A 23,614-nucleotide genomic window follows, 5' to 3' on the forward strand; every position below is an offset into this window, starting at 1 on the left:
GAGACTGATATCGGATTCGTTCGATAGACTTGGCAAGCATTTTCAGTGGCATAAATTCATACTTGAGGAAATTTTGAGAACACGTGGGGAAAACGAAAATATTTGCTTGCGAAATCGCAACGAGAAATTCAAGCCAGAATGATTGCTCGGTAATTTAAACTCTGCGCATTGAATAAATATTATCTTAAGGCACGATGGTAAAATTCCATCAAATTTTGGTTACTGTAAAATGGGATTCATTTAGTGATTTTCACGCTCAACTAACTTCATGGTGATTTTTAAATTTCAACACCCGTCTGTACATTTTAGAGTGATCAGAATTCCACCGTTTTATTTCACATTCAATTTATCCCGAGATGAAAATGATCGAGTAACAAATTTTTTCGACCCCAACGTCGTGATATAAAAATTCGTACACAAGATTGGAAAAGTAAAAAAAATACAAATTTATTTACGTTGCAATGATTTTTCGCTGAGATACCGTGTGTGTGGTTTTATCAGAGTAGAATTACGCATCAATTGTACAATGAACGAATGAAAATTCAGTCAGTTAATTACGATTAAACTGTCCCCTTACGATTCGAGCAAACTATTCTTAAAAAAACTTGAATTTTTCTTCGAAGTATTCATCAATTGAAACTCAAACATCTCTATCAATCAATCAGTCTGTGATGTAAATTCTGTCACGAGAAAAATGCGAAAGAAAACGTTATACTTTCATTTTTCATATACAACCATTATAAATTGTCGATAATTATTAAAGTAAAATGAATTTCACATTGCTAAAATATGTCATTTCTCATTTTATCAATCAAAGTCAAGCTTCGCATCGGTCCCCTAAACAAGAGGTGAACGATTCGGATCCCTACATCAGTTCCACCATCTATCCATATTATAACAAATCGAAATGACGCAACCGAAAGACATTACTGTCGATCAGGATCCATAATCGCTTTTCAAAACGTGCGAGCGAAGCCGGATTAAATAAAGTATCGTAAAAGTCGATCATAAAAAGCTGAAGAACAAAACTCACCCAACATACAGATGATCCCCAAGACGTAAAGTTCGTTCATTTTCTTTTTTCTCTCTTCTATTTCTTATCTCCAATTCTATTTCACTAATTTTCAAATAACGAACAATCGAGTTAAAAACCCGAGCAAGCAAGCAGTCTCTCCGATCGCTTATAATATAAGAAGAATGATACGCGGATAGATTTTACAGAAAAAAAAGAAAATAAAAATAAATAAATAAAAAAAAAATATATATATAGTGAAATAAAAAATAATAAAACACACAGCCGGGTATTTAAACTCGGGTTTCGGCTTATTTTTACCACTTTAACACCGCGTACACTCGACGGAGATACGGGGGTGTTTCGTATCGTATTTTTAGCGCACCACTCGACACCGTGCAGCAGAATTCTTGGCGTCCAGGTTCGCCGAGGTTCACCGCGTCAACGGAGTCAAGGGTGCCCTCGACATCGACATCGGCATCGAGACGATAACGAGACGCGAACGCGACGAGAGGCCAGACATATCTGGCAGCCGATGCTTCGGCCTACCTAAGCGATCATCTCCACCGCTCGGAGTTCGTCACTCCGGATCGGGGACGAAAGCTCGAGGGGATCACGGAGAAGATTCGGAGGAGGTATTTTCGTATCTTTCTCGGAGATCTTAACGCGGCGAGGCCAAGGATTTAACTGGGGACTCCCTCGTTCTCTAGGCTCACACGTTACAGGCTTCAGTATTTACACCTCGGCTCTGTTTACTTAGAACTTGTGAACACGCCGGTGTTTATGGATACTCGGATCGGTGTTTGAATACCTGACCCTCGAGTCAAACGTTACGTCAGATATGCGAACTCGAAATATATCAGAGATCGTGAAAGGAAGGGACTCGTCGCGGTGTTGAAACCGCCTTGTTATCGACGATTTAGGTTCGTTGAAAATACAATCAACTGACTAATCGATTCGATGAACTTTTCACTCTATTTGACGGAGAGAAAAATATGCTGGGGAAAGACTTTTTTTCGCGATTACCTCGAAAACGGGCGAGTGAAAAATTTGATGCTGATAGGATTTGGCAGACGAACGAAAATGTTTTGGAAAGAAGGAAAAAAATTTATAAATTTGCTTAAAAATAAATATACCAACTAGGAAATACATGATTGTTTGTTTAGACAATGTAATGAGGAGGGAAAAGTATATGTTTGATAAAACATTGAAAGTTCAAATGAACAAGACATGGCAATTTTTCATGCCCATTATTCGATTGTAAAATCTTGTGAGGTTTAGATTTTTTCATCGAGCCGTTCCCGAGATCATCGCGGGAGTTTGTCGGAAAGACTGACAAACTGACATTTATCTAAGTACCTGTTTCTCAAATTATAGAGGTTCGAAAACGTAAAGATTCGTTGGAGTAGAAAACTTGATTTTCGACCCAAGCCGACACTTTTCTTACATCACCAAAGGTGATGAAAAGTAATTAACAAGATGATTTGCATTCGATCAATAATTCGTATGGTTCAATCAACGCGTAATGGAATCTATTACCTAAATTCATGATTTATCAAGGTTATCGGATTAACTTGTTTTTCTACATACAATTAAGTAAATACATTGTTGAAGGTAAAATTATTGAAATTGAAAAAGATAATGATGAAGATCAAGAAGAACTGCAACTTCACGTTTTTTTTATATGTAAAATTATTGAAATTGAAGAAAATAATGATGAAGATCAAGAAGAACTTCAACTTCACGTTTTTTTTTATAGGTGAAATTATTGAAATTGAAAAAGATAATGATGAAGATCAAGAAGAACTGCAACTTCACGTTTTTTTTACAGGTAAAATTATTGAAATTGAAGAAAATAACGATGAAGATCAAGAAGAACTGCAACTTCGCGTTTTTTTATAGGTAAAATTATTGAAATTGAAAAAGATAATGATGAAGATCAAGAAGAACTGCAACTTCACGTTTTTTTTATAGGTAAAATTATTGAAATTGAAGAAAATAATGATGAAGATCAAGAAGAACTTCAACTTCACGTTTTTTTTTATAGGTGAAATTATTGAAATTGAAAAAGATAATGATGAAGATCAAGAAGAACTGCAACTTCACGTTTTTTTTATAGGTAAAATTATTGAAATTGAAAAAGATAATGATGAAGATCAAGAAGAACTGCAACTTCGCGTTTTTTTTATAGGTAAAATTATTGAAATTGAAAAAGATAATGATGAAGATCAAGAAGAACTGCAACTTCACGTTTTACACATAACGTACGATCTGAGGTTAAATTTCACCCGAATATTGTTTATTTCACACACCTACAGGTGTTCAATACAATCTTCCCAACTCAATTCACTACGATTTGAAACGAAGCTGACGATGAGCTTTCCCTCTGGCGACAGCAATTACTCACGGTTTGAATTCGAAGGTGATAGTTGAAAAATGAGTCAACGATCTTGGACGCGGTTTTATACCGATGACGATTTTATTGGGAATGATTTAACTCGCTTGTTTCCGGCTTCTGGAAGGGAAAATAAAAAGAATCAAGGCATTCGTTACGGTGATCCGGAATCTCACAGAGCTTCAATTCGCCGTATCGTTCGTCTTGCGGTGACAGTCTTTCGGTATTATTCACCATCTGGAACTGGCGAAATTTCTTCACCGTGTCTGAACGTTTTCCTTGAATTTTTATTAACGTTTATCGATGGAGACTCTGCGATTTTTCGAACAACATTCCGCGTTTCTCTTAGTATGATTTTTGAACATTCGTTTCGAGATTTTTTTTTATCTCTTTGTGATTAGGAAAGTGATCCATTATAATACAGAATAGCCTTTACTAGTTTTACCGAATCTTATTTCAACCAGTTAAGGTTGCGATGATCGAATCAAATTATTTGCAGAACATGATTCTTGTTTTTTTTTTACAGCGGTTAATTACGAGATTAGGTTCAAATTAAACTACTTGTTTCGGATATTATCTGGATAAAGAATATACTTGTATATTATTTATACATTGAAGGTTCGCACGGGAATTGAGATAAATAAAATTGTCGCAAACAAAAAAAAGTTAAAAGTGATTCAAGAAAATTTCGTACAAGTCTTCCATTCGGACAAAGAACTGCGCAAAGTGTCAAACGAATTGCCACAACGATTTTTTCAGGGAGATAGAGACAAGTCGACTCTGACGAAATGGAATAATTTTCAGAAACAAGAGGTCAAAACTGTCTAAAATTACATTACACGTGGAAATAGCCACAGTTACGGCGTTGACGGGGTTTCACGGTTAGAAATTCATAGAAATTATGTTTCCTCGATAAAGTCATTTGAACTCGAATTTTTTTAATCTTCACAGCAAAGTTTTCGCTAGAATGAATTTAATTTTTGGAAAAAATTAAGTCGTACATACTCAAACGTTCACAAAGCAATTTTCCCTGACATAACGGGAGGCATAAGTTTCCAATTTAACTAGCGATCTAAAACACGAACAGCGCAAAAATATACTTGTAAAAGTTGTGAAATATCCTGCGATGTACGCACTCGTATATGTGTATAATAATTTCAGTATTGGCTCGATTTTTTTCTTCTTACTATTTTTTCCCCGATCTATTATTATGCGTGGTTCAGTTTTACGTCACTGTAAAGTGGTGTCGTATTATTAGTTTATTTCCGAATTATGAATCTGCGGTTTTCACACGAATACCAGCTACGTCACGATCTGCAAAACGTCACCTACTTATTTTAGAATACCTGTCTCATCGATATTTAGTTCAGTTTTAAAACTACCCTCTAATATTAGCTTGAACTTGAGAGAATTCTTTTTTTTTTCACAACTAAAATCCGCATTAACGCATACAAGTGCGCCATTGTGATTTTCCTATACAATCTGAAAGGATACTGTTTCCTAGATGATACGATTGATGTTTTTTACGCCGAACTTACGACGAGATAACATTAAGTTTCTACTGCACGAAGGTCACTTAAGTTCATATAAATCTTTTTCGTGATAACCGTACATACGTAATTCGATGGGATTTTAGTTAGCAAGGGAGGGCATGAATTTTTTATGGTCATTTTAGGATAAGAATTCATCGGATTTTTTATACAGATAAAACATCATGGGAAAAGATAGAGTTCGTATCAACACTTTCATAATAAGATGAGAAATATTATAGAATATGATAAAATACGATGAATCTTGTATCCGCTGATACAGTCAAGTCAGATAGGACTGATGAAAAAAATTATACAATCGCATTAAAATTCAATGCGTTTCGTATCGTGTTCGATCCGATATTGTGACTAGGAATATTATTTTAACTCACAGATAAATATCGATACGTATCACCGTGAAACGAATAAATTGTCAACTCGGCTATTTTTCAAACAACTGAGAAGTTTTTCCGATTCAAAAGATTAACAAATAGAAATGTAAAGAAGAAAAAAAACATTGAAAACGTGGTAAGTTTGCCAGTTTTCAATGGAAATGCGTCACGAGAGCTGTCATTGTACAAAATTGTATAGTATCAATATTTATTTAACTATAATAAAATAAGAATCACATAAAATTGTTAAAAGTAAACCCCGTTATTTTATATTAATAATATTACTGTTATTATTAGTGATTATCACTACAGCATACTGTATATTTACAATATTGTGATTTTGGTGGAAAAAATGTGTTTTCTCTTGTTTGTCGTTACTTTGAGTGGCTAAACTTCTGGTACACATATTACGAAATCGTAGATTATAGGTATCCTATTGATGGTATGAGTTGTCAAACTTATTATAATTTATTTAACAAACGCATATTATTATACGATGAGTATGAATTTCGGTTATTCATTACTACAGTACCCAAGCTCCCAAATATTTATGGTTATACCGTCAAAATAAAATACGTCAACACTTTGATTAACAATAAATTATTAAATATCTATTCACAAATGTATGTATAGATTATTATATTATTATAATAATATACGTGGTTGTGTATAAGGGTTCACCGTACATTATTTCATATATGCATACTATTGTCAACCGACAGTTGTTTATGTAGGTATTTATTGCATAATAAAAAAAGAAAAGAAAAAAATAAAAATAAACCGAAGTAATCTGGTCAGCAAATGATTTTCGCTAGAGAATCCATGCCTCGTTAAGAAAAAAATTTCGTAAAATACGTTCGGTCAATGTCGAGAATTGAATAGGTGAAGTTTCGACGCAAAAAAATATATTACGAGTATCGAACAATTAATATCAGAAACTGAAACAAGTGTTTCATTAAAAAAAATTAAAAAAAGATAGAAGACATGGATTTGTGTCAAAATCATACAACTTATTGATGTATAACATACGCTTACTATATACGTACACTGTACACATTACATACAGAATGCAATCTTAGTATAGTAAGATGTATGTGTATATATATGTATACGAAACGTATTTGTATCCATGATATAAAAGTACAATGTCTCGATTGCGTGCGTATTGCCGTAGATGATTGTGTTCTGTAGGTAAGAATTTTAGCGAATGTTGAAATATTATGTCTTGTACTGCGCAACGGAACTGAAAAAATTGAGAAACACATTTTTTACAGCACATTTTCATTTACGCAGATCCGGTAATAAACGATGATCACGTAAAAATGAAAAACCGATAAACTTTTGGTGTAGCATTTCCTGGTTACTACAAATTCTAAGTAGATCGCCTGACTTCAATTTTAACTCTTCAGAGAAGAAAACGTCATCGCAAAAATGTGTACAAAGGGTTTATGTATCATTTTCTCTGTTGATAGAGATGTTTAGATAAGACTGAGGTTTCTAGCTGTTATTTGAAAGTTGCACTAACGAAACTGAAACATTTTTGCCAAACGGTTATAAAAAAGGCATAAAAATGTTCTCAACGCGTCTGACACATAGTTATTTTTCAAATACTTAAATCCAACCCAAATTACTGAAGTCGGATGTACGATCGAAGCAATGATATTGGATTTTTGTTTGAACCAGGTTTATTTTACATCAAATTTATGATTTTTTCATTCTTGCTTGATCCTCAACAATTACTGTCACTGAAGAAAACAAAACGTGTTTCAAAATGTCCCCATCGTAGTTAATATGATCGAGTTTTTGCTAGTTTAATAAACCACGTTTCGCACAAAATAATTGAAACCCCAGTGAATGTGTATTTTCTTATACTTGCTAAAATTCACAAACGTAGATTGAAAAGCGCAAAATTAACAGGATGTCAATATATCGAGTATCTTGTGCGCCGTAGACTGGCAATACGATGTGTATTGATTGTTCTTTGTTTGAAATTTTAAATGTAAAGGCGCTACATGAAAATTTATTTATCGTTAGAACGAAAACACCGATACAGCCTTATAACGCTACGGTGAATCCAATCTTCATATGGATAAACGTACCGATCTCTTCCTCAACTTTTATTTTCGTTTCATCGCAGTTCATAAGTACACTGATCGATTTCACGTATGCATTGCCGAGCAAGATGTTATTTTATCTAATGTTTCAAGCGCTAAACGAACACGCTGCTCTACCACTGAACTACAACTACGTCCTTTTATTTTCATTTATTTATTTATTTATCTTTCACTTTAATAGAATATGACTTTCTTCAAATATTTTATATACAAGTCTATTCGTATAATTTTCACTATGCGTCAGTGACTACGTAACACCTTACGCGAACGGACTTATACTTATTTATTCATTTATTTATTCTCTCCAATTTTATACCGTAGTTCAGATTCCGCCGCACCTCATGCACACACTTGATTCGCTAGTTTATTACATTACACATTTGCGACAGGTCAATTACCGCAATTGAATCAGTTTCATTTCATTAAACCTCACTAATTTGAAAAACGCACATTATTAAAATCGGTAAATACGGGGTGATTGCTTCTTGTAATGTTAGGCTAAATTCGATTGAAACAAATCTCACGAATCAGTTCTGGGCCCTAACTAGTCGACAAATTTTTCAATTCGTGCAAATATATTTCGATATATTGTCGTCTGGTAACAACAATACATCATGATCTCAATTATCGCATCGCCTTTAAACAAGTACTTGACAATTCGATCTGATAATTGATCGTATTTTCATATTTGTCGACAGGTTCCATGGCCTTAAAATTGAAGAAAAAAAAAAATGAATTAGCAATTACTTCAAATTACATTACCACAATATCTTTTTCCGATCACTTTTCAAATTTGAATAAACAATCGTACTATTTTAAATAATTGATATACGAACAACTTTCCCTACGATTCAGCATTCATAGTCAACTTGACTTTTAAATTCAGTAATAAATAAGAGTAAAATTTCTTCTCCAAGCACATGTCTCTCTTTTTACATGGATTCCCCCCTCGCTGCAATGGGAGATTAGCCTTAGTTTCTACATATACGTAAGTCAAAATTCTCCTGCATCCTTTGATTATTACACCACTCACACATATTCGTCTATATATATATACATATATATTATAGGTATTATCATCAGCTACTATACGTCTTTTGGTTTAATATTTTTGTATTAAATTTACAAAATGATTACCAAATTGCCGATTCAAACGTAGATCTCTCTATAACTTCTAAAGGATGAATACCGAAATAATAAAAAAAAAAACAAAAAACAAACACTGAATATCTTATCACCAAACAACATAATTATCGTTTACGATATTAATATTATTATTCGTTTAGTTTTACTTGTTATTCAAATCTACCTATGTATGTAACTGACGGACATATAAGCACTAACTCTCACATTGTTTAGGTAGGTATATGTACAAAGATTTTTAAACTTAAATAATTATCATTAGCTGGTATATCGCGTTGAATTACTTTAATCATGGATACGCTGTCATATACAGTCAGGATTTTTTGAGACTGCAAGTATCGCTGCTCTGCTGTACCTTATTCAGAGTGCGTCTTGCGACTGCCAGCAAGAGTTTGTTTCAATTCGATCTCTAATATCTCAATGAGATTGTTAATAACAATTAATTTCATCTCGTTTCCTTCTTTCTGCATCCACCATCAACTTTCACGGTTGATTTAATCCGTCTTCGCCAGTCCATGAAACGGGAATCATCATTCGTTGAACGAGTCCAGCAAGAATTAGGCTAATTATACGGCATTCGCCGGTCGGTACAACGGGTTGCCTCTAATCGGAATAAAGTGCGCTTCCGAGTTGAACACCCACTCGTCTAAGCTGATGAGATCGTCGTCGCTGAACAACAAGTAAAGATACTGTAAAAGAGAATGAGAGAATTTTTATTACAAAGACATCGATCAAATAATATTGCACTTTAACGAGAGAATCTCGAATCAATGAACGTTTGTGTCTGATAAGTTACAGGAAATTTTCCAAGACACGTGAGCAAAAACTACCTTGAGAGTTTCGGCAAATAAGTAACTTTGCTGAACGTCATCCTTGGGTGTGTCTAAGAGGTAGACATTGGTCAATCCGGTGAACCCTCCGTCGACTCGGCAGTGTTTCTCCAAAGCTTGAACGGCTTCCCATCCCCATTCTCTGTATTTTGGATCCTTTGTTAGCCGCCACATGATGAAGTACGACTCAAAAGTCTACAAAGGGAAGAGTAAGAAATCAAAAACATGATCAAGACGTGTGAATCCTATACAGAATAGAAAATAATTCTAAAATTTTAGGCGAATCAGACGCGGAGAGCGAACCTCTGGTCGAAGGATGTAGTATTTTTCTCCGTTCTTCAAGCTCTTGGCTTCGTTGTTTTCAATAAAGTGAAAAGCTTCCGGTCCAAGCTTTGTTGCCGTACGGTCATAAGACTCGTGGCAGGTGTTGGTCAGACCAGCAGCAACTTCCATGTGGTGATCCGATATCTCGTTCTCCAGGCTCTTGGCACCCATTGCAAACATCCCACCTGTCACAACAGACACGGCAATTGGTAATCGAGTATTATCATTGGATGAGACGTACGTTGTAAGTAACTATATTAAGCTCCTTGTAATTATTACCTGCGAAGCAGGCCAAGTGGCCCATTTTGTGTTCCAGACGATCGTACTTCAAATCCGAAGCGTACAAAAGTCCACCTGGAGATCTGATTATCATGTGATTGAGGAGAGCAGCTACCGCGTCGTCCCACATCTCTCTGGCTTCAGTGTCCTCTTTGCCCGATTGGATCCACGCCTTCAGAAGATACTCGTAGAAGCTGTCGCCCAGACCACCGAGGGACATGTGATCTGTAAGATGAGAGGATAGGATTTAGTGAATAACTATTTTAGAGAATTAGCAACTGTTTAAGAGATACACCTAACATTGATATTATTCACAAAAACTGTCGAGGGTGAAGAAGAATAGTTTTTTTCATTAGAAGAAACTTTTTTCGATAGACGAAACTACGGTCTGATTCAGATGTCTAATTTTAACACCCTTACAATTGTAAAACTTTGCAATGTACTCATGTAATGATTTCTCACAGGGAATGAGAGTGCGATAAAAATAAGTTGAATCAATAAATACTAAAAATGAGAACAATTGTTATTCAACAAATTTTTAAAGCAGAGTATATTCGTAAATTGAGTTGAAAATATATTTAACCCGTGTCTAAACTTACGTACAGTTAAACCGAGTTACGTTTTCAAGAGGATTTGTTTCCATTCTGTCTGTGTTCTTATCGATATTTTATGTGTCAATTATTTTTTCTTAATATAAGTATTTACATGTTTTTACATGAGGTAATTTTAATTCAAACCAAAGCGTCAATTGACATCCCAGAGAAATCGCGAGCTTAATTGGCTTTGTAGTAGAAATAAGATTGAAAGTATGAAAATCAAGTGTCTTTGAATATGTATCAGCCGAAAATCAAAGAATAATTTCGAATAAAAAATGCGAAGTACGCAAACCTGGGATGAAGTGGAATAACTTAATTTGTTTGATATATAAACTCGTTTATTAAAAGTCAATCTGAAAAATTTTACAAATCCATAAAAAAAAAAAAAAGAAAAAAATGTCATTTCAGAAAAACTTTGGAAATGGTTTTTTGTTTGTTCCACTGAAATTAAAAATATGAAAAATAATGTATTGATGATAATTACTCCTCGTACCTGGATACCAATAATTCCACATGAGATTTTCAGAAAAATTCAACCTACCGAGAACCTTCAACAAATATAAAAAATGTTCCTTCGTGTCACTGGAGAATTTATTTTTAATTTTACAAATTCTTGGCCATGTTTTAAGTTTCCGAGAAAATCTTCGTGTAATCTGATATATTTTGAAAACCGTTTTTGCCAAGTTTCGTGTTCTTCGTAAAATATGATACCAGCAATACGTCGATTTCGTGGATAAAGCGAGAAACTTTTCGACAACGAATAAAATAAAATGTCCAAGAACACAGTTTTTCGTACATTTGTTATTTTGAAATATACCTAGTTCGCTGTTACGTAAATCATCCTCGGGATAAATCGACACGTTTGAAACGCACAACCCGATTACGAGCAATAATAACACCTGTGTTTGCATAACACTGGACGGTTACCTGCGGGTAACATTTGTGAAACAGCTACCAGCCTTGCGGAACGATAAATAACGACGTTATTATAGTAAATTGTTATTGCTAATTTATTCAGCTATCAAAATAACGTAAAAATGTACGAGCTGGCTTAATACGTGTCGAAGCTTTCGGGTTCTTATACCCTCGGTGATGATCTTGGCGTTCGACTTGGTCGAAAATACGCTGCTGCACGAGAGGAACGGTGTACTCTATAATTTAACTCGATACTTTGTAAAACGACACGCGTTTAACGCTTGCAGTTAATTTTTATGACGTAAAAACCGTCATCGCAACAGATTTATTCACCTTTATATTTTTTCAGCCATCAGACAAGCTACTAAACACCTAATTGAGTAATTGAATGATTTTTCCTTACGTCTCATATCGAATTTCATTTTCTCCAATATCATTGTTATCGTTCAAGCAATCTGTTCACTTCTTTGTTTCTTATAAATTTACATTTCAATATTATACCGTAGTTTTAAATTTCAATTTATAATCCATGAATTTATCAATGTAATTATTGTGTACATTTACGCGGGAAAATCTGCACTTATTATTCTTTTAGACTAATATGAAGTTCAGAAATTATAATCTAAGTTTGAGCAAAAATGTTCCTATCATTCACTGGTCTATGGAAAGGAAAAAAAAAAAAGAAAAATACTGTTGCAACCGATGTTGTAACGTGTAATTGATATTTTTCAGCCGACCGGTGAATGATGTTATTCTTCCTTTATAATTGCCATTTCGAATACTTTGCGAGGCTGAAATTAGTCACGTTACTTTAACGATGCTTGTTTAGGAGAAATCCTCACTGCGCACCCTTAAACAAATCATACGTCAAATTGTAAAAAGCCAAACTTCTTGAACATTGTTCAGAAATTGCACGAACTTTCATGCTTCAACTTTGTCGTTGAATTTATTTTAGAGTATATCTACATCTGCGGAAGTAAATGGTACGATTGACGCGTACGTGTCTGTGCGACACAGCTGCGAAGTCAAATGTACGATAAGGAGTTATCTGACAATAGGAATGTGGAATATGGATGTAACTGTGTATTAAATAACGTCTTATTGTCGTTGCGATCATTTATCACGATCACCAGCTGCTCCCCAAGGCTCCTCGAGGCTAAATTTTCCTCGCATCCTTTTGTCAACCCTCGCGCCTTTCCTTCGAGACGTATAAAGGTGGATCGGGCAACTCCGTCACTTTTTCACCACCCCGACAATGTTACATTATACAAAAGTTAGGGAGGAATTGCCTCAATGCCTAGTTCAGGAATTGACAAACTCCGCGGTTCAGAATTGAAACTCACCCTCGGTCAGAGGTCGATGCCTGTCGGGGACCGGATGCCCCGCTTTTCCGATGTTTCGCATCCAAAGCCTCAAAATGTCTTCGCTCATCCGATCCCACATCGAGGGACTTTACACGCGTTTCCCAGTCGTTTCACTTTTTTCGTCAAGTATTATAATCCAACAAACAAGGTCGAGTCTCCACATTCAAACCCTGCGTTTCGAGATGATCTTTCAATTGTACCGCATTTTCTTGCAATTCCAATAATATTCAAACCGTTATTACGTACAACGACACATAACGTACTAGAATCTTATAGTATAAACCATAACAAAGGGAAATTTATAAATACATCGAAATACGTTCAATTATACTGGCATATACCAATATGTGAAGTATCGAATTTTTTCGTTGCTTTGATTCATCATTCGTAAAAAGTCCGAACCATTATTCAACCGAATAACGACTTCATCCACTCGAATTAATCACTCGATAACCGTCCGCCTGGTTTTTTTTTGGTATCGAAAAACCCCGTGATGCAAATCTCTGCCAAATTACACATAACGCGATACTTGTTACGTCCTTGTACTTTCGCCTTGTTATATTCGGCAAAGCGATGGAATTTCGTGTTCTGGGCGATATACACCTTTTTATTTATTTTTTATACCGCGGTAGACATTTCGCCCCGATTTCACGGGCACGGGGGTTCAGGATGGCAAGAAACTCATCCGCGGGGCGATTCTCGAACACTTTTAAACAATGTAACGAATACTCCGAGCGGATGGATTTAGTTTCCTCGGTACGACGGATTAAAAATCTATTTACCGAGAAGCCGGAAAGATTTATTAAATGAAATTACAGTAATAAAGAGGTATATTTATAGGAGCTGAGGGCTCGCCGAGGCTCTTCGGCGTTTATCTCCGCTGCCCACTTCTCACGTTACATTCAGCCAGACTATTTTTCCTCACCGTTATTACTGTAATCCAGCTTCAATTTTTTAAAACAATCTGCACAGCGTCTCACGAGCGTCGTTTCTCCTTCGCTTTGCGGGGCAATAATAAACGTTAATGTGTACTTCACTTTGTAAAATTCTCGATTACAAGTCTCGCTTCTTTTGGTACCCTCTCCTCCTCGGCGATTCCGATAAAAGCTATTGACTGGTACGTATAACAATTTCCAAGGATGGAGGATAATTTACAAGACACGCTGATTCTATTTTGGATCAGAAACCAGGGTGATAGATTGGAAAGATTGAATTATTCCAACTCCTATTCCTGCAGGACACCATTAAAGTAACTTTTAGCCTAACCAGGAACGTGGAAATTGCTTGTCCAGAATCATGCGATCGAATCATAAGCTCTGGCTTCTGGCACTCGCCATTCTTGTAAAGGATTGCACGGCGGCTGAAACAATTACTTTATCGATCCGAAGTCGCGCGGAGAACCTTCAAAGTTTTGACAATAATGGAAGAATGGTATCCAAGTTTCTTCTTCTCGAAAAATGACTAAACAATGGGGGAATTGGAGAACATCGAACGTTAGGTTTTATGCCTTGATTGTAATACTTACGCTGTCCCCATTTTCCAGTCTTGGGATTAATGTAATTCGGATAAAGACCCTTGGGTTTGTTCTGGTTCTTCAGCACCGTTCGTACCCTCCTGACCTTTTCCTTGTATATTGGATTGCCGGTGACGTCGCTGAGGTATGTAAACTCCAGATCCATCGTACCGATTTCCGACAAGATACTGCAACCACTGCTGGCCCAGGCATAATTTTTGCTAACCTGAAATACAACGTTTTATCAACGGCGTCTCGGTCTCAAGTACGTTAACCCTTCGAGTCACAATTCCGATAGCAGATTTGTAATCAGCGACCCCAAAAACTTATAATTTATGTCAGACATGTATATGTGTAAAGAGGTAACTTTCTCGGCAAAGAATTATTCCTTCAATTTTCACGATTTTTTCAATCAATTTATTTCTAACAATAATAATTTAAATTATATCGCAATATTTACTATCGAGTATTGAAAACCTATTAGTATAGTATCAGAAATAGCAAAAAACCGAATGTTGAAAAATTTTCTAAATATACAAAAAATGGATATAAAATAGATGGTAAGAATACTCATCACTATGACTCAAAGGGTTAAACAATAATTCATGGCTATACTCGATTCAAGTGGGATCGTAATCTGCATCAGTAATCAAAATAGATATCGAGGTTGTGCTATTTGCAGGAACGATTAGACGGATTATCAACTCAGGAAATGATTTTTAATCGATGCAATCAGGATCAAGATTACGATATTGCACGGTTATCATTATTACATAATACGTATGGTGCATTAATTTGATAGTTATAGTAAACGCAGTGAGGGTGGTAAATGTTGTATAATCTGTTCAGGGGCATATGAAATGGATCTATTTTCCACGCGCATCGTTAGACGCCTATACCGGGATAATCTCTTGGAACTTGAAAATCAACCGCGCATGCGCCAAATAATCCAATTTCATTGGTCGGCGAAATCTTCCCACAGTAATATTTTTATACTTTAAACATGATGTATGTTCAATAAATTTTACAACCACGTTGTCTGGATAAAAACTCAATACCGTCATTTATTGAAGAGAAAAATAAAAATAAACAGTTTTAAATTGCATTTCAGAAGCGAACACTAACTGTAAGCGAATCTACTTTTCGATCTACATTTTTATCACCAAGGCAAATAAATTTTTAATTATGAATCATTTTCAGCTGTGTGATCAAATGGATTGTCAAGGTTTCTACAAGGCCATTTTCCCCAATAATACGACAGAACGTGACATATAACTGGAGCATTCGTCGTCTTCGCCGAAGCTTAATTCTCGACAAAAATCGATCGACGGCCGGGTTGATGTTTGTCAAAGAGAGGAAAAAGTACACAGGCGGCATATTGCGGAACAAATATATCGCGTAATTATATTTGTCCACCTTTACTCGTTAAGGACACCTGCCCGAGGAACTCGGACTTGGAACTTCTGCCACGTCATTCCAAGATAAACTATAACGACCATGTAAGTACGGAAAAGTTCGAAAAGTCGGGCTATCGTGTACCCTAAAACTTTATCCGAGTCAACTTTCTCTGACATATTATATCGCGCGACGTTCTTTCGCTCATAATTTTTCTTCAACAACTCTAATATCTTCATGCACACGAAGAAATCGTTCAACCTCGTTAATTATCGCTGAAAAGTTCACGTTACTCCAGGAGAGAAGAAGTAAAAAATCAAAGTGAAAGGACTCCGTCGAATCCTTGTGGCAATTGGCTCGCGGTCGAATTGACTGGATTTTCGGTAAGTTATCCAAAGTACATATCATTCCGATCAAAAGTTCACACGGACACAAGTCCCAAAAATCAGTAGTTTCTGAGAAACAGACTTTGCAAGGGTGGGAAATGGTCTTTTCGTTATCTACGGATCACGCGATTTTTACAGATTAAAAAGCTTCAAGGGTAACTTGACATCAAATAACATATATCGCCGTGACATACTGAAAATCCGGCCAATTCTATCGATAGTCTCTCACACGTTTGCGAGATTTTGTAACCAACGTCGCTGTTATTGTTAAAGGATGAAAAAATAATTGTCAGCTTCAGTTACAGCGGGTGAAAAATGGCGTGGGAAAAACGAGGATGATATTGAAAATGGAGGGGAAGGTGAAAAATTGGCGACGGTATTTTTCAGTGAAACATGCGGATAATTGGATTGAAAATTGGAACTCGGCGCTCACCCCGGTACGAAGATTTATAAGCGAGTGAGGAATTCCAGTTTCAGTCTCGAAGGCAGGAAGTAGACGTTCACCGAGTTGCGCGGCCTTGTCACGGAACATGACATCGCCGGTGAGAGCGTAGCAGGAGAGAAGACTGGCCATGAACCGGATGTTGGTCTCGAAGACGGAAACCTCGTTGTTCTGCAAAAAGATGAAGAAAAGAAAAAAAAAAAAGTTAGAAAAATGGTCAGAAATCATTATTGCCATTCACATGCAGGCAAATTATCTGGAAATTATCCTCTCGCCTTTCTCGACGTCGGACTGAAGGTGGAATTTGTTTCTATAGCCGGTGAATTCGGACAAATAAATAGTTCGAACCGACTTCAGCGGATTCTTTTTATACGAACAACCGTGTATGGAAGCTTGTTTCGGAATTGAAGATATTCATGGAAATGATATTTCTTTTCGGCTTTGATCTCCGCGCCCTGAGCAGCGATTCGCGTGACCCAAACTGTGCCACGTTTTACCAACGTTTCAGCAAAGACGCCGGACACGCGGTCTCGGCGTACAATCAAAGAAATATTAACTTGCACCGCTCGATTTCATCAAATTGGTGTAATCGTCGGTCGTCCGTCGAAAGCTTTCATGATTTGTGCGGTTTTCGAAATGGTTTGGAAAGCCACTGGTTATAAACTATGGGACTTGTGAAACGTGCTTCGCGAAATTTGCTAATTCTTACCGCTAATTAGCTTTTTTTTTCCTTTTCAAATTTTTGCTTCATATTTAGTTCAAACGTTCTGAGTGAAAAGTCAGGCAGATAGACAAAACCTGAGCAAATGTGAATATTAATAATTTTGAGAAAGGTTTTTTTTTTTATAATTTAAAAAGGGTTCCAATAATTTTACTTCTGGGATCTCGTATAACTCTAAATTTTTTCGTTTAAAATTAGGCTGTTTTTTTCCCTGGGCCACTTTGGAATAATTGAAATTTTAACAGTAGCTTCGCAGATACGCCGACACAACGCGATTAAAATCGTTTGGTTTATGGACGCATGTATAACGTACCAAGCTCGCAGCGGCAACAGGCGTTGTTTACCCTTTTAGTAATAACACAAATGGAACTTGCGCTGTTTACCTAATCACCAGTTTGTTAATCGAAGCCAAGCCCCACAGCCGAAAGCTACAGGTAGCTAAATAGCGATGTGGTGACAAGTTTTGTTCTTTTTCACACACACATTGTTCGTAATACGTGAGAATTTGATAGGTGCTACGAGTACATAAAATAAAATCTTTGTACCGTATCGGAAATTTAATGTTATTGGAATTAAAAAACTTGAAACATACGGAGAAAATTGTTTTTTTTTAAATCAAAATTCATTCGCCCTGTTATTAACTGTAATAAAATACCCTTTTATGTGAATGAAGTCGAGACATTTTAGATTCTTATTATTTAGTCAGAAAAAAATGAATACGATATATTTAAATCCATATTAGTAAATCTGACAATTAATTAAGGTCTTGGAGATCGAGAATAGAAATGACGAGTATATTAGTATAAAATAATATCGTAGTAACGAGATTTGCTTTCAGAAGCAGGCGTTTGCAATTTCGCCTGAAAAGGTTTATAGGGTAATATTTTGTGTAGGTGTAATCAGTAGAAGTGCCAAAAGGTATTTGCGCAGTCCGAGTGAAGAGCAAAAAGGTCGAAAGCTCGAAAGTCTGAAATCGGGAAATATCGAAATTCGTATCCAGCAAGGAGTTATTAACAACTTCGCATTCGGTGTATTGAATCAAGAACTCAGCGAGCTTGAGATTTCAAAGTACACACCTATATCCATCATGGTTGTTACCTCAAAGCGAAACACCTTTAAACTTCGTCGATGGACGGGATGTTTACGAGTAAATATCATCTCAGTAATTAATAATATACTCGAGTACATTCAGAGTGTAAGGATTCGCCTCCTGAGGGTAAATTAACACAAGCAACTCTCTCTTTGATTGTTTAAGACTTTGAACCCCTCTTATTCGGCCCTTTTATGTTTACTGGGACGAGCTGAATGAACAAGATTCCTAACGTGCAGCGCAGGGATGAAATTTAACATTACATTGTTACATTATACGTCGAAAGTAAACAGAGATAAATAACCGCGATATATTTGCATTATTTAATAATAATAATAATAATAAACAGATGTTTAAACTTTGGTTTTCCGTTTCGTTTTTAGGACAACGTGAGAAAAAAATAATGTTTCGAATTACTTTCCTGTACAATTTATGAGCTGTGAGTCAAAAAGTCAGGTTTTAATACGTCGATTGATTATTGATATTTTAACCATATATAATTATGTTGCATTATTATTCATGTATTGTTGAAATTTTTATTTTGTCATTGCTTATGGAAAGTTAAATATTTCATAATCCTTCCGCAATTTATACTTACCTGCTCGAAAATTTCACGAGGGTGGGAAATGAAGAGGAAAGAATATTCGTGTCAACTCCGTCATTAATCTAACGGACGGAATTTTACCCTCGTTGATCACCCCGCAATTGCGTATTTTGAACAAGACGGTTCGAGTTTATCAAGTTGTACAAATTCCTCAGCAAATCACGATTCTCGCGGGGCTCATTAACCGCGCTTGGCTCGTTTAGTGCCATTCTGTCTTTGACGGTTTGACGGCTGTTTCTGCCGCTGCTATTCGTCTCTCACTCTAAATTTCTCTCTTCCTCCCTTCTTTCCTATCCTCGGAACAGTTCCGTAAGATCGACTATCTTCACATGCGGCAACTTGCAAACTAATTAGTAATGGATAAGTACGTTAGTAATTATCAAGACCCATAACGTGAACCGTGTTCGTATAATTATCGCGCTGCTCTGAAGCCCGAAATTTCCATCCGTGGAGGGGAAACTCCCTCAGAGTATGAGGTAATTAAAATTTACGTCAAATATCAGAGCAATCTACTAACAATACGGAATAAGCGCAGCGGCTTTAATTCTCAAAATTCTTATGAAATTGTAAAGAGCAAAGCTCGAAGCGGAGCTGGGTCAGAGTTGAAATTCCGAATTTTTTGGTGCTGAAACTTAAAAGTGCCTGAAGAAATCGAACCGTGAAGAAACATCAAAGTTTCAAATGGTCCGAAACCCGATGCTCGAAGTTCCGACTAGTCAAAGTTCCGGAAATGAGACAATTAGAAAATCCGAAACATCGAAATTCCGAATGATCGAAGATTTTCAGTTCCGTGAATTTCTCGCTTGGTAAAATTCCACCACTTTGATCTTTCTTTGTTTTGGATTACTGACATGTTTGACGTTTGGAATCCTGGTCATTCCGATTGTTTACACCAAATCGTTGAGAAAACAACGCTGTGTGATTATATTTTAATTTACGGAATTTTATTCCATCGAAACTTAATTTTTTCGTATTTCGCCGTATCTGAACTTTCCCATATTGTAAGTTGGATTTCCGAAATCTAACATTTCGAAACTTTGTTGTTTCTTCAAAGTTTGATTTCTTTACCTCAACTTTCCTAACCAAATAATTCCAAATAAGTCGCTTTCGGAACTTTTTAAATTCGGAACATCGACCCCATTGCGCTGAGCTTTCCGCGCTTGTTGAAACGAGAGAAAAATATATTCATAATTATTTGTAATTTCGCGCTAAAAATTGACCCCTCGACTCTGTGATACCACGCTCGTCGAGTGTATCTCGAGGCTGTTCGCAGCAGGATGCGAGTTTCGCAGTCATAAATAGCCGCAGCAATCTGCCGCATCTTGGAGTCGACCGGCACACATCCGACGTGAAAATTGCAAAATATGGCCAACTTCACCTGTTGTAATGGCTGCTATTTATCCTAATACACGAGCGCTTCATCGGCCCGCCAGCTTTCGATGTGTGCACGCACACAGGATTTATACACTTGCGCTATCTCTCACGCGAGTTTTGCTTTCGCCCTTTCGGAAGCCGCGTCTTTTGATACGCGTGCGTACCGCAAAATGCTCGATGCAATTTTTCGTATTTTTTATTTTACGTTCATTTTTCATTTACCCTTTTGTTTCTTTATACCTACGCGTATCTTTTCTTCGCCGCTACGCAATCTCGGGTTCGCTAAAAATTTTACCCGCAAGCGACGCGAGCGTGTCGAGTACGTCGAAATGGGAAAGAAAAGAGAGAGTATTATACCTGCTTAACATTGGTGCAGGTTGGCGGATAATTGCACCCACTTCGCAGTGTCTGCGAAAGGCAGTCCGCTCTGTCATCAATCTTACGATTCTTGGCATGCCGGCCAATTCTCTGACGGAGGATTTTAATTTATTGTTATCTCAAGACCTACGGTGAGTTGTGAGAAATCGGGGGATAAGCCATGGTCCCGGTATATTCACAGCACGCTTCATTCATCCATTCATTCATTCATTCGTTCCCACAATAACGCGTTACATCGTTGTACGAATTTTACCGTTACATTGAAGCGATTTCTCAATTTGGTGATTTTTTCTTGCTATAAATTGGAAGAAAATTTTACGATATTTCTTTGAGAGTTTTTGTTTTTTTTTTAAGATAGTTTGTTACCTTACAGTCAAGACAGAGAACTTCGCATTCGAAATCAGATGGAACGTGGTTATTATTAAAATTTCATTTATGTGTACAGGTATACAAGGTCAATCGAAGCCTTCGAAATTAGAAATATCTCACGTGCCTTCAAAGATTTTCAAATAATTCTAAAGGATTCTTGAACAAGGTTTCACAGTATTTTATACGATATCAGGATACCTCAAGGGATTCCATGATTTGTCCAAATATTTCTTGGATTTGAAAAGGATTCTGAGACGGTAAGAGTTTCAGTTAACTGGGAAAATTTTTAAAGTTTCTCGAGAAATCACAAAAGTCGACTTTGCTGAGAAATTGACATATTTTCTTTTATTTGTAACTATGGTCAACATTCGATGATCGACGAACTCTCAGTTTAGTTTGAAAAAGCCTAAACTAACCGTACGTCATTCTACGGAGTGAAAACCGAACCACATTATTCAAGAAAATGAGACGCGATCTCCGATTCTTCAAAAGTTTTTACAACATTTTCTGACCAAGACTGGTTTTTCATCGAGTAAAAAATTTCAAATGCGCATAGTTGCCGAATCGTCGTCTAATTGATGTAATCCTGAGCACAGCTGTCAAGAAATTTGCGGTCGATCTATGTCGAAGCGTTTGATCTAAAGTACGATCGATTCGAAAAGGGGATGAAAGGGGTCCTAAGTGAGTACAGCGATAAATGCTGGATTGAAACTCCCACTTGGCGTCTTTCCTCGTCATGAGAGCATCAAACACGACATAAGGTATGGATGAGCCTCTTAGCTCAACAGCCTCGTGAAGTTGAGGCGCGAGATGGATGTAAGGCGGGTTGCTCAACTCGTCAATTTTCCCTTTACACTATGTGTACACCTAAATTGTGTAACGGCGAGGCAACAACACTTACCGCGAAGTCGGGTACTCGACGCGTTACATCACACATGCTTCTGTTCAAAACTTGAGAAAGTGAGTGCGGATGCCAAAGCGTGTGTACGATACGTGTCCAGGTCACGCGGTGTCCTTAATTTAATTTTGAAACGCAAAATCAGTTTGTGAGATTTACTCTGATTCTTTAGTTAAACAAGGCTTTAACGTCAATTTATTCTTTCACAAGCATTAAATTTTCGCAACAGTTGCAACAAAATATAGCAACAGTGATCGTAATGAGGAAGAACAGTAACGGATACTAGACTTTCCGGTAACAGCTAGGAAACTAATTTTCATTTGCTACCTAGAACTATATTTTCCGATTGTGGTAAAAAATGAAAATAGTTAAGGAATGAGCGGTAACCGGAACTAAAAATTTCTCTCAGCGTAAAACTCGACGTATTTTCTACACCTTTTATATATACGCCGAGGAACGAAGTTGCATTGATCGAGAAGTGGAAAGTTTATATGCGAAGCCATAACGCTTGGGCTGTGCATCTCTGAACGAAACTTTTCTGTCGTTTCGAGAAGACAAACAAGACGTTCAAGTGACGGAGGACGAATTGAGCGTACATACCAGTAGTAAAAGCCAAAAGATGTTTGCGGACAACTTGCATTTCCACCGAATGCATCGCAGTCGATTTCTGTCTGCATTATTTGTGAAAAAAATTACACTCCAAACTAGATTTTCTACATTTCCTACACATCCAAGGGGATGCACTTCCCTCGCTGCTGCCTGTTATTTGAAGGGATGAAGTTAACCCGTTGGAAATATTTCGCGGCACGGATCAAAGGGATCGTCGATTTTTACTCGGGCAGCAAATTTTATCACGTCCTATTTTAAGGATTTAGATAAAGGGCGGTACAGTCTGAGAACAAAAGAATCTCCTCAGACGAAAGGATAAAGAAGGATGAACCGAAGGTTTGAACGTTGTGCCGGATGTGAAGAACCTTGAGTTCAATCGACGCAATTATTCCCTTCGCAAGCGATTTCCTTTCATCTTTACAGTTTCATTTTTTAAACCGAGTTCCATTCGATGTCTAAGCTTGAATTACGACGTGCAGCGGCTGCCTATTTAGATTTCAGACTTAGCTAGATGGCTCGATATAGCTGAAAGTTGTTGTTAACACTCGTGGTACGTGGTGGAAGTGTATTGCGCACATTTTCATTAAAACTTCTTGGTGAAAACCAAGGTGGTGCCGTTATTGGACGACTTTGCTACAGAATAAATCTTTGCAGTAGCCGCCATGTGGGAAACTAGGAGTTAGTTTGCCTGTTGGTTAACGTGGAAATAGTAGCGGTTTTACTATTTTTTTTTTTTCTATATCGCTAATTGCAGAGACGGTCTCCCAAGTTACGGAGCGAGCGAAGTTTGTTATGAGTGGAAAAACGAGAGATGGAAAAAATGATTACATAAACATTAGAGTTGGTAAGTGGATGCAGGTTATTTACTGTCGTTTAACCTGTTATTCAAGTATTTAAATGTTTGATTACATTGAATAAGAGCCACAATTTTCTTCGTCTGAA

General features: G+C 36.7%; 2 protein-coding genes across 5 annotated transcripts in view; both read right to left on the reverse strand.

The window, feature by feature from the left end:
• Positions 1-1,687, reverse strand: part of LOC107226609 (xaa-Pro aminopeptidase 1) — a 41,496-nt gene extending 39,809 nt beyond the window's left edge. Inside the window, exon 1 of the mRNA XM_046742259.1 lies at positions 1,034-1,687. Within this exon, the coding sequence (XP_046598215.1) occupies positions 1,034-1,073 (40 nt within the window). The 5' untranslated portion in view covers positions 1,074-1,687. The remainder of the gene's footprint in view (positions 1-1,033) is intronic.
• Positions 1,688-5,519: 3,832 nt separating this feature from the next.
• Positions 5,520-23,614, reverse strand: part of LOC107226613 (mannosyl-oligosaccharide alpha-1,2-mannosidase IA) — a 277,631-nt gene continuing 259,536 nt past the window's right edge. For all 4 annotated transcript variants that reach the window (XM_046746418.1, XM_046746419.1, XM_046746420.1 and 1 more), the window contains 6 exons: positions 16,621-16,800; positions 14,419-14,632; positions 10,019-10,243; positions 9,719-9,924; positions 9,416-9,610; positions 5,520-9,274 (listed from right to left, as the gene is read on the reverse strand). In XM_046746418.1, the coding sequence (XP_046602374.1) occupies positions 9,152-9,274; positions 9,416-9,610; positions 9,719-9,924; positions 10,019-10,243; positions 14,419-14,632; positions 16,621-16,800 (1,143 nt within the window). In that variant the 3' untranslated portion in view covers positions 5,520-9,151. The remainder of the gene's footprint in view (positions 9,275-9,415; positions 9,611-9,718; positions 9,925-10,018; positions 10,244-14,418; positions 14,633-16,620; positions 16,801-23,614) is intronic.

Source organism: Neodiprion lecontei, chromosome 1 (assembly GCF_021901455.1).
Source record: "Neodiprion lecontei isolate iyNeoLeco1 chromosome 1, iyNeoLeco1.1, whole genome shotgun sequence".
Taxonomy (NCBI): Eukaryota; Metazoa; Arthropoda; class Insecta; order Hymenoptera; family Diprionidae; genus Neodiprion; species Neodiprion lecontei.